The following is a 19,403-nucleotide window of genomic DNA, read 5'->3' as shown; positions in this document are numbered from 1 at the left end:
TAGGGCTTCAAACTACAGCATTTTCCTCCCTGGATATTATGCCTCATAAATTAATTCTTTGCAAAGTTCTTAAAATAATACACTGCTGTTGACTTTTTTTCTTTGCTTTGATTGTTAGAAACCTCATTTGTGCTTCTTAACATGAATGATATTATACATACTTTTGTCTTCTGTGAACACATTCTTAAAAGTAATCGAATATAAGACACAATGATGATTACTCATGATAAATATAAAGACTAGCCTAACTTTAAACTTGAGGCTGCCCAGCAAGTGTTTGACAAGTGTCACTCATATCCCTTATTACCTGCAGAAATAAGTGAATCTCAAAAAGAAAGAAGCATATGTAATGCTTTATCAGGAAGGTTTTTTAAAAATATTTTTAGTTGTAGATGGGCACAAATAACTTTATTTTGTTTATTTTTTTTATATGGTGCTGGGGAATGAACCCAGTGCCTCACACATGCAAGGCAAGTGCTCCACCACTGAGCCACAACCCCAGTCCTATCAGGAAGGTTTTGAGGGAGTATTTATACATTAAGATTTGGTATACTCAGTAAGATCAACTTTTTTATACCCACAGATGAGTGAGGTCATTTGGTACTTGTCTTTCTGTACCTGGTTTATTTCACTTAATATAATGACCTCCATTTTCATCTATATCGATGCAAGTGATGGGATTTCATTATTTTATGGCTGAATAATGTTCCTTATTATATATGTACCATTTTCTTTATCTGTTCATCAGTCGATGAACACTATGTTGTTTCCGTTTCTTGGCTACTGTGAATTCTGTTTCAATACACATGAGAGTACATATGTCTCTTCGATGTACTGATTTCATTTCCTTTGGGAATATAACCACCAGTGGAATTGTTAGACCATATGGTCATTCTATTTTTAATTTTTTGAGGACCCACCATAGGGTTTTCCATGATTATTCTAATCAATGGATTATATTACAATGATTACACTAATTTAAATTCCTACCAACGGTGAGCAAAGATTTCCTTTTCTCTACATCCTCACCAGCACTTGTTATCTTTTATCTTTTTTTAAAAATTTTTTATAGACTACATTTTGATTCATTGTACACAGATGGGTTATCATCATTTCGTTTCCATGGTTGTACACGATGTAGATTCATACCATTCGTGTAATCATACATACACATAGGGTAAAGATGTCTGTCTCGTTCCACCATTTTTCATACCCCACTCCCTCTCATTTCCTTCTACATAATCCAAACAGGTGATTACCAGAGGCAAGGGAAAGTAGGGAAAAAGGAGAGATGGGAAAAGGTTGATAGATAGGTACTAAGTGATAGTTAGGAGAAATAAATTCTGGTGTTATATTGCTCAATATAGATGATAATGTACTGTGTGTTTCAAAAAATTAGAAGAAAGGATTTTAATACTTTTATCATGAAGAAATGAAAAATGTATGAGGGGATATATATGTTCACCCTCATTTGAACAATTTATTATGTTGTATATTATGTTACACCCCATGAACATGTACAATTTTACATATCAATTTTTAAAAAACAATTGAGAATTGAAATGAGCTTTCATTATTAAATATACACAATTTTGAAGACGGTGCAAAAAAAAAAAAAAAAGATTTGGTGGTAACCAATAGGTTGCCTTTAAAGTCTCTCAGCTCCACACCAGAGTGGTATCCACATCAGCAGTATAAATTACTACTTTAACAATCTGTGACTATCAGACAGAAGTGAATATCTTTGTTCTTACTGTTTAGCTAGTGGCCTCACTGTCCTCCTTAGTTTGCAGAGATGAACATGGCATTTCTCTGACCATAAAATGCTAGGTCCTCCATCTGGATGCATAGAGTAGGCACCCACTTTATATTTCAATATTTACACTCAAATATTATGCTTCATGAGATTGTACTAGAGGGAAAACTATCTCTCAGACATAGGTACACCACATCAGGCATTTTCTTTCCATATGTAGTGGGTATGAGAATAAATAAATACACTTATCCTTAAAACCAAGAATAATAAGCCCCTCTTTCAGTTCTTTCAGTTTTCCTAACATGGAAAAAATTACGAAGTAAAGGACCAGTAAATAGATTTGGAAATATAAAATCACTCCTCTGTCTTGTAATGACTCTTCAAAAAGTTAAACATAAATTTACCATATGATCCAGCAATTCCACTTCTATGTATAAATCCAAACAAAATGAAATCAGAGATTCACTTACTTTCACATCAATGTTCACAGCATCATTATTCACAATCATCAAAGGGTATATTGACAGGTGATAAGATAATCAAAATATGGATTATTATTCAGTCTTAAATTGCAGTGAAATTCTGATATATGCTACATATGGATTAACTTTGAAATATGCTAAATGGAATAATTCAGCAAAAATGCACAAATATGGTATAATTATGTGATTGTATAGTTTGTATTTGTTTTATTAATAGCATGTATCAATGTATCTAAAATGAGCAAAGTCATAGAGACAAAGTAGAATAAATTTTATCCAGGGGAATTGGGAATAGGATATCGTTGCTTAATAAATTTCAAAGTTACTGTTTGGAATGAGAGAGTTCTTGAAATAGAGGTTTATACAACTTTGTGAATGCATTTAATTCCCTGAATTGTATACTTAAAAACAGTCAGAATGATCAATTTGATGCTCTATATATTTTACCACAGTGAAAAATAAATAAATAAGTGCTAAAAAATAATTTTTCACTCTGATATTAGATACATTAATCATAAGATTTTGATTTTTTTGCCAGTTCTGGGAGGGTGGCAAGAAGTAGTGAAAACATCTCCAGATATGGATTCAGAAGACTTTTTCTCAAATCTTCATCCAGTAACAAAAGGGCGAGCATGTCACTTAGGATGTTCAAACCTTAGTCTCTTTCCTTTACACCATTCAGGATAAGAATTAAAATGCAAATAAAGTGCTTCATAAGTGCAAACAATTATTCAAGTGAATGTAGGCAATTTTTATTATGTATTCCTTTAGGGGGATTTGTCATAATAATCTTATCACCAAAATGCAGTTATTAATTCTCATTTAAATATCCTGATAAATTAAGTTATTGTTGTAAGACTCAGCCAAGGGTTTCTTTAAAAATTATTTTGGTCTACTTAAAGCATTGAATCTACAGTTTTTAGAATGAAAAACTAATGCTGAATTTCTGTTTCTATTAACTCTTATTATAATAAAGGGGTCATTAGACCTTTCCATTTATTTTAATACCTTTTGTTCATTGTCCAGCCTCATTGCACATAGCAAAGGCCGAAGAAGTAAATTGCCTTAGAAAGAAGGGACAATCATATTATATCTTGTCTAGAGGAAAAAATGGTCATTCATTTTTAACTACAAATGTTAAAAAATATTTATTTTGTTACTTGTTCTCACGTTCCATTCCAAATCCTCTATTACAAATCATATAAACCATTGTCAGTCTCTACATGGTCAAACATGTAATAATAATTTGACCTGACATGTCAAATTGAAGGTTATCTTGTAAAGTCCTTTGAATACATAATTACATTGAAAGTAAGTATTTAAAAAGTAACATAAATGTCTTGCTACAACATCATAAATTAGTATCAAAATTAATGTGATTGAAACAAATGCCAACTGATTTTTTTTTAAATTTTCCTCCTTAGTGGTTACGTCTTTGACTATGATTACTACAGAGATGATTTCTACAATCGGTATGTGAATTTTACTTTCTCGTTTCCCTGTGATTTAAGTCATCTTTAACTATTTCATTCATTTCACTCACAGCTGCTCTTAAATGAAATGTTAAAAATAATATTTTTTGAAATTACTAAGTAATTTTTTGTTTTTATTTTTTAAATATGTTTTTAATTATTCTTTTTATAGTTAAAAATAAAGCATGAAGTCCAAATGGAATGGAATGTAGACAGATTTTTCTATTTTTATCACTCTTACTGAAGTAGATAGTGAAGATTTAGGACTTTGGAGATACTTAATCAGAAAATTTTACTTCAAATATTTGGTTAACATTCCGAGGATTTAGTTAACTAATTATTTTCCAGGTCTGTTGTTGACTTAGAATTTTAAAGATTGAGAGTTTCATTAACTCAGAAAATTATTCCACCTTCTAAAATATATTTGCCTTCATGGCACATCGAAAGACTGTATTGGTTAAATTTAGTATAATTTACAGGCCATTTCTGCTATACATGATAGTATAGGACCATAAAAGCAATCATCCAAGCTAAAATCAGGCAAAATGTTGTTTGTGATCAATGTTTAAAAAAATAGACTTTTCCTATGACCTTTAAATTTTGTATTAAAACTTCAAAAACACTTTTACTCTCTGCCCTATAATACAGAGGGCTTTGCAGTAAAGCTAAGAGTGACTTAGCACACTATATAGTTGAAAACAATAAAATTTTGATACTTAAGTTTTTTTATTTCTTTGCATAAAAATTTACCAAAAGTAGTCAAATATTGCATGGCTTCTTTTCATTGCAAAACTTAGGCTGTAAGCAAGTATCTGTTTTTTGCCTTCATGAACTGTCCTTCATTCTGAGGTTGAATCAGCCTGACTTCTTACCCATGTTGTGAATGGTCTTGAGAGTTTCTTCAGTATGTGATTCTTTTGCCACCATCACTTCCTTTCCATATCTTCATCCCTTTTCATCTCATCACCCATGTTCCTCATTTATGTTAAAAAAAACTTGCTTTATTAATTTCCTTTGGTTCTATGTCTAGAGTCTCTCAAATGGAGCAGTGTCAACATCCCTATGACAATCTATTTTTTTATAATTCCATTTACATTCAATTTGAAATTCACTCCCAGTATCACCAATCTTCAGTTTAATTGTCCATTTTTGTAAAATGCCATGTGAACTTATCATTGAGAGACAAAGAAGCATTATGACTACCTGATTGCTATCTGTATATGAACTAAATAACATGAATAGCAACCCACCCTTCACAGACTTGGTGACATGATTGGTCACTGATCATGATGCACCTTTGCTATTTATACATAGTCATTTATGGATGGAAAGTTAGCAAAATTTGTTCTTTATGAAATTACTCATAGGTTTTAGGTTGTGGGAACTGAAAACTAATTTGTGTTGTTGGACAACTGGTGTTATTTAACTAACACTGGTAACGTGCATATATAAGACATACAAACCGAGGACCAACTATAGAAAGATCATGGAGGTAGAGAGGTAAATATCTTTTAAGTGTTTAATATGTCTTTAATTATAAGTACTATTAAAAAACAATCCAAAGCATAAGAATGCAAATCTGGAAAAAATAATTTTCAATAGAGATTTTTAAAAGGGAAAGAATCCTATGATCCCTTGAAAGGGTTATATTCTCTCTGTTCCAGCTGCACATGTCTTCTTCAGTTCCATGAGAACACCATGTTCTTTCCTGCCTCAGGTCCTTTCTCTGTGCTGTTCCATCTCCTCATACCTCCCTCAGTGCCTCTTTCACTTGACTCCATCCTTCAGATCTCAGCACAAACACCACTCCCAGATTTAAATAGATTCCTCTGTTTCTCTGAGCACCCAGCATTGTTTCTTCTCAGCACTTCTCCAAATTTGTACTGCTATAATTCTTTCTGCAGTGACTTTATTGGATTCACATTTGCCTTCCCTCCTCCATGAGGGCTATAATATTAACCTTTGCTTATCTTTGTATCTTCAGGGACTATCAGTAAACCTCACACAGTGGACACTCAATTTTTGATATTGATGCATCTCTCTGCATTTAAGGAGATGAATTTTCCCAAGGTCAACTAGCTCATTGGTGACAGAACTACAATCGTAACTTGGGTGTCTGTTTTAATTCGATAACCCTCTGTGTGAATGCACAAAACAGAGGAGAAGCAATGTTAGTCTGTGGTATAAAATAATGACACAGCCTTGCCTACCTGGGAATCATAGCTACAACAGTTATTACTATGTCCAAACTACTAGGTTAAGTATTTTATCTAGTTATTTGTATGGATAAAAATTGATATTTAAGAATGATTTTTCTCAAATCACTTAAAATTTCTACAAAGTACAAGATTTTATTTTAAGTATGTAAAAGCTTGTAATAACTTGTTATTAAAGTGATGTGAATTTCTCTCAGCATTAAAATAATCCCACTTCCTATTATGAAAAGATAACATGGAGACAGACTGCACTTTTTTATAGTAGACATTTTCTACTACAGCTCTATTTCTTCAGGGTGCAGCACATTGTCCTAATTTCTATTAATACACATTGTATTACAGTCTGTTAATATAAAATTGTTTTAGCTTCTTAAATGTTTTCTATCATGTGACTTCCTTGCACATTTAAAGAATTTCTTCCTAAAATGGAGTTTTGCTCTATTAGTTAGGAGACCCAAGGTTTGATAACAATTATAATTTGGGGGGCAAATCAGGTTTTCCATTTTCTCATCTTTAAAGAGAAACCAAGATCTGTATTTTACTGCTTCCAAATGACAGCTCAGAAAAAAAAAAATAGATGATAGGTAGGTAGATAGATCCATCTTAACAAAGAACAAGAGCCTTAAGCGGTCATATAATTATAGAGCTTGAAGCTTTCAGTTGACTCTCCACTTACACAAAAAAAGCTAACTCTGAATGATTTTCAAAATAATTTGTTTGTCTTATGTACAATCTGTTTGGCTTCTCAGTGTGGCATAGATCAGTGTGACTGTACTGTTAACAGACTATCTGAACAGTCTGTGCTTTCATTAGTTTATTTTTCATTTTTTGCACTTGGCTTAGAAGGACATAAGCATCTGCCACCAGTGGGTATACTCAAGAGCTCCCTGTAAACACAGAATCCCACAAAAGGAAAACAGAATGGAATGGGTAGACAAGATAAAGAGTCTACAGAGTCACTACAACAGTTTTATTCACAGTGATTCCTCCCAAATTACACTTGGCTCGTATTGATGGTTAAAATTTTAAAACTCTTTTTAGTAGGAGTGCAAACTTGGGCAAGTCATTTAAAATGACAAAACCTGTTGTTGCATCTGTTAGGTGAGCATGAAGTTAATTTCCAACACAAATTTGTGCTGAGGATTAAATGAGAGAACATGTGTAAGGATCGGCATTATGCCTGGTGTATTTTTAGTGCCTAATCAATGTTAGCTACTGGTAACAACTAACAGCAACCATTAAAGGTGGTGAAAGTGTTTCTTATACAGATAATCATATTGCAAAGTCCATGTGACAGAAATAAGCTGGTTGGTCAGTTGTCTTTCCATAGTATACATTGTAACCCCTCTGGATTAAACTGTCTGCATTATTTTCCTTTAACCTGCTCCCAAGGGCATTCCAACTGTAGCAGAACACACCTGCAAAGGGAGAGTGGTAGGGAGGGTAGTGCACTCAGCTATTTCCATTAACCCCAGGTTGCTTTAAGTTAGGAAAACAAAATTGCACTAGTTATGTGTAGGATCACTGCATATAAAATCTTGCTAACTAGGAATTAAGGAACTGAAAAGGCAAGAAGAAAACACCCTTCTTTAAAGGAGTTAGCAACTGCAGGAAGCAGATACCACTTCTAAGGCTGGGGAAACAAAGGAAGAGTTTGGGATTATCAAAATATAGTGAGAATTGGATATGATTCTATACACCTGTAATCCCAGCTACCAGGAGGATAGGAGGATGGTTTGAGCCCAGGAGATCAAGTCAGCCTGGACAATAGTGAGAATCCATCTCAAGATGAGAAAAAGAAAAAGATACTGTAGAAAAAAGTTCTTGCAAAGCTGAAAGTATGGCCAGGAGATTCGTCTCAGCCTGTGCTGCTGTCCCTGTGTGGACCTCTGAGGAAGGGACAGATGCAGATGTCTCAGAGGCAATGTGAAGAGGGCACCCTGTAAGTGTTGAAAAATGACTTCAACTAGATTCTGGCTGCTGCTTCTGGAATGAATTGCTGCTGCCAGGGTGAAGAAACAAGGTCGGAGTAGTGCTCAGGAGAGCAGGAAGCAAAAGCAAAGAAAAGCAAGTCCCTTTTCCTACTGGTCTTGCTATTTCCTCCTCGGGTTCTTCATTGGCTGAACCTAGCAGGAATCCAGCTCCCTGCCCCGCAGAAATGTGGTCTGCAGAATTCAACCCAACCTGTCGCTAAGGACAGTTATGAAGCTGAGAAACAATGAATTGACATACAGCTGCATCATATCGTCATCATACTTCTACCAGGTTTGGGGATTTTAATGTAGCTGAGAGTTTTCAATTCTTAAAGTTTTATCTTGAAAAACTTTTCTGCACAAGTTCCATCTTGTGATTGCTATATCTATTCATGGTTTCAAGGATTATGATGTGTATTACTAAATAGTATACTTGAATGATTATCATAAACTTTTATCTTTTCCATATTTAGCACAAAGTATTGCCCAATCATTTTTTAGCCTTTAACGGCATTTTTTTAAACAAATATAACTAAACACAGACCTTACATATTATTAAAACTAAACGTAAATATTTATATGCTTCCAAGGAAAGTAAAAGGAGATACATACCTAAAATATATTGAATACCTTCAGAGAATGTTTTCAATTTTAGAAATTAGCAATTTAAATCCATATTTTCTTTCATTAGTACCAGGAAGAACACTGAGCAGTCTATATACTCCATATAAAAGTAAATTTTGGTAATAAGAAAAAGTGCCAGAGATGTTTTACCACATAGAAAATCTGTATACATTTTAGGTGATTCAAAATGGGCACTGTTCAATTCTGAAACAATTTCGACCTTGTATTGTTGAAATGAAAAAAAAGTTACTCAAGTTTTGGTAATGAAAAAGCTCTGAGTTCCAGTTATTTCAGATCATTAATTATAGCACAATATATATTCATGGTACTGAAAGACGTATTAGCAAGAAGCAATATTTGCTTCATTATGCAAATTTAAATTATCATCTGGTAAAATGAGATTCCACTTAAAGTTTGGAAATAACAGCACAGTATAGTTGACAAAGGGTGTGTTTGGAGTCAAAAGATGTGAATTTCAAACCTAGATGCACATGTGTCGACTGACTAAACTTGAAGGTACTTCTTCCTTTTTTCCTTCATGGACAAAATGGATTAAAATACCAACATTACAAAATTAGAATTAAAAGCACTTTAGTGATTTCTAGCCTCACACTGGCCATTTGAATGTATTAACTGTTTAATTACAAAATACAGCAGATAGCAATCTTGCAAAACATAAAGATTTTATTAAGGTCAAAAAATTGCAAAAAGTGATCATTCAAGTTTGCAGTCAAATTGACTTTAAAGAACAGCTCCCCCAAGTATTGTATCTGTCCCAGGAGGAAAACTTCACAGAAAACCTTGGAAGAGTTTAATGATACAAAAGGGCAATAGAAATTATTCATAACTTGTATCAGGTGAAATTAACTATAGAGCAACAATAAGTTTGATTTATAAGTAGGGAAAATGAAGAATTCTTTTCCTAAGGGAAATTTTGAAGAAAAAAGATAATTACCAGAAGTTTCTCAAAATTATTGTTAATCTAAAATGAAAATTTAGTCCTTGGTGACAAAATATATGCCCAGAATAAATTTTTCAAATTTTCCTTTTTTTAAAAAAATCATATTAGTCTTTAGGAAAAAAATAAGCAACAAGACAACAGCCTAACAATTGGGTAAAGATTTATTAGAATGTGGTGCGTCTACTTGGAAAAGTGCACTCCAGCAATTAAAATTAACATCAGCAAGCTTGAGAAGTGCTTTTAATACAAACCAGAATACATGACTACACATACATTATGTTTTCAATTTTGTGAAAAATACGGATGCTTACAGAAAAAAAAAAAGATTGAAGTGTTTTAAAATGAACCTTGGGGAAAAGAGAATTTCATATTTGGCTTCATCATAAACCTTTATCTATTTGACCAACAAGCATTAGGAGAAAACTTATTTTGATCAAATAATATTAGGGAAAATGAAAAACTATTAAAGGAAAAAAGGGGAATATAAATTCTAAATGTGGAAGAAACAAAAATAAGAGGAAGAAAAACATATAAGATTTTAGCTGAATTTTGACATTTGGATTCCAATTAATTCTATTGGATTGCCATTTTTGTTGCCATTCTATAATTTTAAATGGACTATTACCTTTCTCTCAACACTATTTGCCAGTCTACTACTTTGTAGAGGCAAACTTCTTTGGTTTACTGTAAATGGAGCTCTGATCAGAAAGCCAATGTTCATCTGCTCCCACTGCCTTCCACCTGCTTCCCTGGGTTACAAGAGTCCTGTGTCTGTCTCACAATCCCAGAAGGCCTGGCTCACTTCCTTGCTTTGTATCCTTATGCATTTGAACAACTCCCAGTCTTCCTCTCCTTTATGTCTGAAAACTCAAGCGTACCCAATGAAAGTTAAGAAAGTCTCCATTACCATTAAATGTTGTAAAAGTAAAAATCATGCTCTTCTGTGAAGTGTTCATTGTTTTGTAAATTCCATATCACGTTAAAATATTTAAGTTGTGATGCTATCATCCCATAAGAGTGGCAGAATGAATTGGGTAAAACTTCACCTGACTCCTTGGTAAGAAAAGTCATCTCCCTTTGTAACAACTCACCAAAATATTCAGAGGACAAGGGCCATTCTCTATAGGAATTTGCATCAAAGAGCACAAAATGTATACCACAGACTAGAAATATATCACAAATACAATGAACAAAAGCAGATCTCTTTTCTTAACTTAAGATCAGCATAGTACAACACAGGAGTCTTTGGAATCCTTGGCTGAGGAATGCAATAGAAATATTGACAAACATTTCAGCCCTCTATAAAATATTGTAGAAAATTATAATTGAAGTAGCCATGAGAGAGGTGGCTTTACTTGACCTGTAGTTCCATAATAGCATTCTTGCATTTTTATATATTTTTTATTATGCATCAGAGATTTTCCTAACCCAATTTATAGATTCACTTATTTAATGAACCTGTTAAATTGCACATGCAATGGCCTAAGGAAAGAGTTTACCTTTCACCTCCAGGGGCAACTCTTACCCTGGAAAATTTAAGTCAATTACCGTATTTTCTTTTCCCTCCATAGTTTTGGTTATCGTAGTTCATGCAAAATGCCTTTGTGTTTTGGTTCACTGACTTAAGGAGCTCTGTGAATTCAGCTTATAAATAACTAATGCAGACCTTGTTTTGTGATTGAAATGAAGGGCAGGTTTCCTTGACCCTTTTGATTTCAAAATCCCTGGTGGTGGGATGATATTCATAACCCCTTTCAGCCTCGTCTTGCCTAAACTCTTTAAGTAAACTGTAATGTGTTGACACCCATGACCTGTTCCTTTCCAGCCGTTCTTCGACTCTAATGGACTTTGCTTATTCACAGAGGATGCCCCTGTCTTGAACTCTGTCTCATTTCACTTCTTTTCCTTTTCAGACTTCTCCTGGATTTTCCCTGGCATGTTTCCCAATTGTTTTTGGACACTTTAACTGTCTAACATAAGAGATATTCCTAGTACTACAGAATTGCTTTAAGTTTGTTTAATATTGCCTTTCTGCCGGAGCGTAATAGTTTTAAATATTTTTGAATACTTCAAAAGTAGTCTAACTCAAATTTATTATAGTTTATATATTTTCAAAAAAGATTATCACATTTTCAGATGTATGTGTAAACAAGATGTAATTTTATGAAATAACTTCTTATAGATATTGTCTTTTTTCCATATTTGTATTGTTGCATTATGATTATAATAATGGTGGAACTTGTTATTACATATTTGTTCATGCACACAAGATAACAATATAATTTGGCCAATATCATCTCTCAGTATTTCTGTAGAAATTATGGGATATTTTTATTATTTTCTTCCTGGCCTAGTTTTCTCATTTCTGACCTTTATATTGGATTATTTTTATTGACTGTTTTAAAGCAATTACAAGAGTAGAATTCATATCATGGTGTCACAATAAGAAATATAACAATCATAATCCTAAGTCAATAATACTGTTTTCTTTATATTGGAAAACATAATTACACATCTTGTTCACTGGCAAATAGTTTTAAAAATAAATGCATAAATGTATCCCAGTATATTTTCTCTGATCTTTTATGTGTCTCAAATATGCTGTCATGTAAAATTTTGTTGTATATGAGTATACAATATAAATAATATGAAGTTTTTAATCCTTCAAAGTACATATTTCTATAAATGAGTTTATATTCTTTCAACTTCATTCCTTTTATTGTTTAATGGTAATGTGGTGACTCTAATTTCTCACTTTTTAGTAAAAGTAGAACATTATTGATGTTCTTTTTGGTTAGAAGAATTTTCTCTAACTCATTCTAGTCTCAGTTTGCATATCTGGTAAATGATCAGAACAATAAAATATATCCTGATAAATATTTCCCACCAGTGCTTTAATCAACAAAATTGGGTCCTCACCCTAGTTCTCTTTCGTTCAAACTCAGTCTCCTTTTATTTGTAGTGGGTAGAGGCTCAATTACTTTAAAAGTTCTTAGAGAGAGGTAGGGCACCATATTGATTTGTCTAAGAGTGTTTTCTTTAACCTGATTTTATTTCCATATGCTTTCCTCTGAGCTCTGTTTTCTGATCAGAGGATCATTTTCTTTGTTTTATCCCTGATTCTGCATAATCTCTTCTATTTTCAAGCTACTGTGCTAATAAGTGTCTGAGGTGTAATAGGAAGATTTCTGTACATGAGAAGGGTAAATTGGTTTATTCAAGCAAAGAAATACATTTGGGAACAAAGGTCATCATAATTTCAACAAATTGCATGGTGCTATTGGACCAAAGTTCCTTATCCTTTCATTCCTTACAAATGAGTTCATATTGGGGTCATATTCCAATGTCCAGAAAGCATAGCGTACATTTGCATTCTATTTCTTTAGTGAAAAATGAATCTGCCAATAAACAGTTTTTCTGAATATTAATCAACAGAAAAAAAATCATTGTAAAATTTTTACCAGAACATTCTCGTAATCATTTCAAACATTTAGACTTCAAACCAACTCAGCCCATTTGTGTCTTGTGAAGGTTGTTTGATTACCACGGACGTGTGCCTCCACCTCCCCGTGCTGTGATCCCGCTGAAGCGTCCCAGAGTGGCGGTCACCACAACTCGCAGGGGGAAAGGAGTCTTTTCAATGAAAGGGGGATCAAGATCTGCTGTTAGTGGGTCTTCCTCCTCAGGCTCTAAATGTAAGTAACGTTCTTTATTTCCCTTTAAAGAAAAGTAGGAATAACCATCACTGCACAAATGCTGATAGTCTATAAATTAACCAGGCAACCACCAGAGAAATGTAAAATGGGGATGGAATGATCTTTGCTTTCCAGCACACTGCTCTGCAGCAGGGGAGCAGACATCAACAGGACTCACAGAGGCCCTGGACCAATCTGAAAAGGATTGTCAAAGTATTTTATCACATTGTGCATGTGCCTACTTAGCTTGTGATTTATCGAAGTTGTGAAATAAAACATACTGCTTTTTAATGAGGAAACAATTTCACTTGAAAGGGAATGCATGTACCATCTTTTCAGAGATTATGCAGAGTTAGAGTGTGTTTTGAATATTTGAGCATTAGAGTAATTAAGACAGGCAGACAACATGGTAGTGATGTTAAAAACAAAACTTACCATGTATTCTAAATCATTATGAGAGATATATGCCTGAAAATACATTACTATCATAAAAAAGAAAATACTATTTGTACAATATCACATAGATCCATAAAAAGGAGAAATACAAACTTTCTAACTAAATACACTGCTTAATTTCTCTATAGATTGATTCAGAAAAACTCTGAATTGTTATTAGAATATTATCATAAGGAAAGAATAATGCAATTTTCTATATGCCTTGAGATTACAGTTTAGCAGAGCAGAAGTGAAGACTCGTATCTCATTGATATTGAAAAAAATTAGAATAAAGAGAAACTTGGGGGTGCTAATTTCACAGGATGATCAATGACTACCTGTCATTGTTGACAGCTGGAAACCTGCAGGGACTGAGGGAGCAAAAGAGCAAGAAAGAGGGATCTCTGAAATTATGGGGGTTCTATTCTAAGCAAATGTCAGTGCAGAAACCATAAGTTGGCATAATTAAGGAAGAGCAAAAGAGCTAGTGTGGCTACAGCAGAGCAAGGTGGGGGAGTAGGACGGCAGACATGATCAGAGGCAAGTTCCCACACAGCCTGGTAAGGATGCTGTTTTTACCCTGCCAACCCTTCAAAGCAAGTGAAACGAATATTTTTACCCACTTTGTATGAATGAGCAAACATAGAAGGTTATGTAACTACTAAATGGTAAAGTCAGAATTAGAAGCCAGGTATCTTAATCCTCATACCTGCATCCTATCTACTCTTTCCTCTCAACCTCATCAGAAATACTAAGCATCATTATCAAAATAATTTGCTTTTACATGAAAATGGGCAAAAAAAAAAAAAAAAAAAAAAAAAAGAGAAAAAGGTACTGATGCTTCTAGAAACTCTCAAGTTTGATCTGCTAAGAATTTTACTGGGAATTTGACTCTGCTAATATAACCTCAATAGGAAACTAAATAAATTTGCAGTTTCTCTATGCACTTATTTACCCAGTCTATTCTGCAGATAAAAAAATATGAATTCCTTCTCGAGTCTAGTAATAAGAGAAAATGAGTTTCTACTGTAGTCTCTACACACACTAATATACTCTCAGATTATTCTTAAGAACAAGAAGAGTTCTTGAACTTAGTTCTTATTGTAGAAAATTGAACACTGAATTGCCTGCTAGATTTATAGAAGACTGTTCTGCCATTGGTGGTATTAACTTCAAACAGAAATATCTAAAGCATCACAGATTGTTTGTCGTGTGGCATTTTATTTATTTTTTTATTGTAAACAAATGGGATACATGTTGTTTCTCTGTTTGTACATAGAGTAAAGGCATACCATTTATGTAATCATAAATTTACATAGGGTAATGTTGGTTGATTCATTCTGTTATTTTTGCCCTTCCCCCCACCCGTCCCATCCCTCTTTTCCCTCTATACAGTCCTTCCTTCCCCCATTCTTGCCCCCCCCTCCCTAACCCTCACTCTAACCCTAACACTAACCCCTCCCATGCCCCATTACGTATCATCATCCACTTATCAGCGAGATCATTCTTCCTTTGGTTTTTTGAGATTGGCTTATCTCACTTAGCATGATATTCTCCAATTTCATCCATTTGCCTGCAAATGCCATAATTTTATCATTCTTTATGGCTGAGTAATATTCCATTGTATATATATGCCACAGTTTCTTTATCCATTCATCAACTGAAGGGCATCTAGGTTGGTTCCACAATCTGGCTATGGTGAATTGAGCAGCAATGAACATTGATGTGGCTGTATCTCTGTAGTATGCTGATTGTAAGTCCTTTGGGTATAGGCCAAGGAGTGGGATAGCTGGGTCAAATGGTAGTTCCATTCCAGGTTTTCTAAGGAATCTCCACACTGCTTTCCAGAGTGGCTGCACTAATCTGCGACCCCACCAGCATTGTATGAGTGTACCCTTTCCCCACATCCTTGCCAACACCTGTTGTTGCTTGTATTCTTGATAATCGCCATTCTAATTGGGGTGAGATGGAATCTTAGGGTGGTTTTGATTTGCATTTGTCGTGTGGTCATTTTAAAATAGTATTAACAACGAAAGCATTATTGGCATTTTGCTGAGATAGTTCTATGTTTGTACAAGAGTATTTCTGGTGGGAAGTTTTACTCCATGTATGTATAATATGTCAAAATGCATTCTACTGTCATATATAACTAAAAAATGAATGAATAAATAAATAAATAAAAAGTGTATTCCTAGCTCTGCAGAGTATTTAGCATCCTAACCCCCAAACCTTAAATAGCAGTAGCGGTCTTCAATGTTTGTAACTATAAAAATGCCTATACATTTCTAAATGTTCCCTAAGGACATGTCACCACCCAAATTTAGAGCCACTGATTTAGAAAAATGCTTGACTTACCTTGAGGCCATTTTCTGGACGGTTCAGTAACATAGGATTCAACCCTCAGTTGCCATGTACCCCAGTGCATTACCGAGAAGAGTAGCAACTTCCAGAGATTGTTTCAAAGTAAATATCTCAACATTCAAATGGTTAAGTAGATTTGATACTTTATTTTTTTGATTTCTAGTTCTATGATATCATTACTAGAGAATGAGAACTTTAAAAAAAAATCTTTTAGAATTTTATTAAGAATTTCTCGTTTCTATATTAATAAGATTTTTTTAAATATACATGCAAACAGGATATATTTTCTGCTTTTAGTATAATACAAAGTATGGGGTGTTAGAGTGTTGGTTGTAAACAACCTAAATCCTCTTTAGACTTGCTTTGTTCGTGGCAAATTTACATGACAAATTCTGAAAGTTAGATCCTCTATCCCTACAGTGATTTTACATAGTTTTTCTTTTTTTTCTTAAGGTGTTGTTTTAGATCCCACATCCCTTGGATGTTTTTATATAATTGTTTATAATAATAATATTATTAGAAATATAATAGCTACCACATTTTTTAGTGTTTATGATAGCTATTGTTTTGAGCACTTTACATATTAATTCATTTATTCTTCACAAATAGCCCTGTGAGCCATTTTCTTTTTAAATTTGTTCTTTTTTTAATCATACACAGCAATAGAATATATTTTGACATATCTGACATACATGGAATATAACTTCCCATTCTTGTGATTATACATGATGTGGAGTTACACTGGTCATGTATTCATATATGAACATAGAAAAGTTATGTCAATTCGTTCTACTGTCTTTCTCATTCCCATCCCCCGTTTCTTTCCCTATTCTCCCTTGTCCAATCTGGTGAACCTCTGCTCTTCCCTACCCCACACCTATGTGAGTCAGCATACACAAATCAGAGAGAACATTCAACCTTTGGATTTTTTGGGACTGGCTTATTTCACTTAGCATTATAGTCTCCAGTTTTATCCATTTACTGGCAAATGCCATGATTTCATTCTTCTTCATACTGAATAATAATCCATTGTGTACATATATATTTTCATATATTCATTCATGTATTGAACAGCTCCTAGGTTGGTTCCATAGCTTAGCTATTGTGAATTGAGCTGCTATAAACACTTATGTGAATGCATCACTATAGAATGCTGCTGATTTTAAGTACTTTGGATATAAGCTGAGGAGTGGGATAACTAGGTCAAATGGTGGTTTCATTCCAAGTTTTCTGAGTAATCTCCATACTGCTTTCCAAAGTGGTTACACCAATTTGCAGTCCCATCAGCAATGTATGAGTGCTCCTTTTTCCCCACATGCTCACCCACATTTATCATTACTTGTGTTCTTGATAATTGCCATTCTGACTGGAGTGAGATGGAATCTCAGTGTAGTTTTAATTTGAATTTCTCTAATTGCTAGAGATGTTGAACATTTTTTCATATATTTGTTGACCATCCATATTTTGACTTCTGTGAAGTGCCTGTTCAGTTCCTTTGTCCATTTATTGATTGGGTTAATTGTATTTTTGGTGTTAAGTTATTTGAGTTCTTTTTATGTCCTGGAGATTAATGCTCTATCTGAGGTGCAGGTAGCAAAGATTTTCATGTTCTTGTTTGCTTTGCTGTGAAGAAGCTTTTCAGTTTGATACCATCCCATTTATTGATTCTTGATTTTACTTCTTGAGCTTTAGGAGTCTTATTGAGGAAGTTGTTTCCTAAGACAACATGATGGAGATTTGTGTCTACATTTTCTTCTTAGGTGCAGGGTCTCTGTTCTAATGCCTAGGTCCTTGATCCACTTTGAGTTGAGTTTTGTGCAGGGAGAGGGTTAGGGTCTAATTTCATTTTATTACATATAGATTTCCAGTTTCTAAGTGGGAAAAAATTATAAGGATTTCCTCTAAAAACTGAAACAAGACAAGGATGCCCTCTTTCACCACTTCTATTCAATATGGTCACAGAAACTCTAGCCAGAGCAATTAAGCAGAAGAATGAAATTAAAGGGATACAAATAGAAAAAGAAGAACCCAAACTATCACTATTTGCCAAAGACATTGTTCTATATTTAGAAGATCCAAAAAACTCTACCAGAACACTTCTAGAACTCATAAATGAATTCAGTAAAATATTAGGCTATAAAATTAACACCCATAAATCAATTGCATTCCTATACATCAGTGATAAATCAAGTGAAAGAGAAATTAGGAAAACTATCCCATTCACAATAGTCTCAAAGAAAATATTTGGGAATCAACCTAACAAAAGAATTGAAAGACTTCTACAATGAAAACTACAGAACACTAAAAACAGAAATTGAAGAAGACTTTAGAAGATAGAAAGATCCCCTTGTTCTTGTATAGGCAGAAGTAATATTGTCAAAATAGCCATATTACCAAAAACACTATACAGATTCAATGCAATTCCTATTAAAATCCCAATGACATTCTTCATAGAAATAGAAAAAGCAATCACGAAATTCATTTGGAAAAACAAGAGGCCCAGAATAGCCAAAGCAATCCTCAGCGAGAAAAGTGAAGCAGGAGGCATCACAATACCAGACCTTAAACTATACTATAGAGCAATAGTAACAAAAATGTCATGGTGCTGGCACCAAAACAGACATGAAGATCAATGGAACAGAATAGAAGACACAGAGACACACTCACATAAATACAGTTATCTCATACTAGACAAAGGTGCCAAAAACATACCATGGAGAAAAGATAGCCTACAAACGGTGCTGGGAAAACTGGAAATCCATATATAAGTGGGCTATTCTTATTTTCCATTTTATAAGTGTCAGAAATGAGATACAGAAACATTAAGAAATATCCCTAAGGTCACTGAGCTATTAAATAACAGACCCCTGAACCACTGCCTGCCTCCTAGTCTGTTTTAGTGTACTCCCTTAACTTATGCCATTTTCCACGTTCTCTCATTTTCCACATCCTTCTTGGAGAATTGTAACTTTTAGAGTTATATAATATCCCATGAACTCTTTACAACCTTGAATTTTGCTTGGATACTTTGTTCAATCCTTCCTATCTGGCTCTTCTGATATGCCTTTCCTTTATGTATACCTTTGCAACCTTTCTCTCTACTTTAGTTTTATAGGGATGCCTTAACAAATTGCTGAGCTTGTGGCCATCATTAACATTCTTGACTTCTGGAGGCATCAATGACTCTACCGGCATCTGGTACTAGTGTTCTCCCTGTATCTTTGTATCTGTGTCTCTTCTCCTCTTCTTATAAGGACACTAGTCATATCCCATGTGTGCTACCCCCATGACCTCATCTTGATTATATCTACAAAGATCTATTTCCAAATAATGTCACATTCACAGGTCCTGGAGGTAAGGAATTCAACATATCCTTTGGGAGAGTATATTTTTGTCCATTTTTTGAAGACAACAGATATCTGAGTTTG

The 19,403-nt window shown here is 33.9% G+C and overlaps 1 protein-coding gene across 7 annotated transcripts in view; it reads left to right on the top strand.

Annotated features, from left to right (window-relative positions):
• Nucleotides 1–19,403, top strand: part of Ralyl (RALY RNA binding protein like) — a 641,586-nt gene that overhangs the window by 563,432 nt on the left and 58,751 nt on the right. For all 7 annotated transcript variants that reach the window (XM_047560810.1, XM_047560782.1, XM_047560777.1 and 4 more), the window contains 2 exons: nucleotides 3,663–3,710; nucleotides 13,016–13,179. In XM_047560810.1, the coding sequence (XP_047416766.1) occupies nucleotides 3,663–3,710; nucleotides 13,016–13,179 (212 nt within the window). The remainder of the gene's footprint in view (nucleotides 1–3,662; nucleotides 3,711–13,015; nucleotides 13,180–19,403) is intronic.

This window comes from Sciurus carolinensis, chromosome 1 (genome assembly GCF_902686445.1).
Source record: "Sciurus carolinensis chromosome 1, mSciCar1.2, whole genome shotgun sequence".
In the NCBI taxonomy this organism is placed as follows: Eukaryota; Metazoa; Chordata; class Mammalia; order Rodentia; family Sciuridae; genus Sciurus; species Sciurus carolinensis.
Note: the sequence above shows the minus strand (reverse complement) of the source record. Positions and strands in the feature narration are given on the sequence as shown.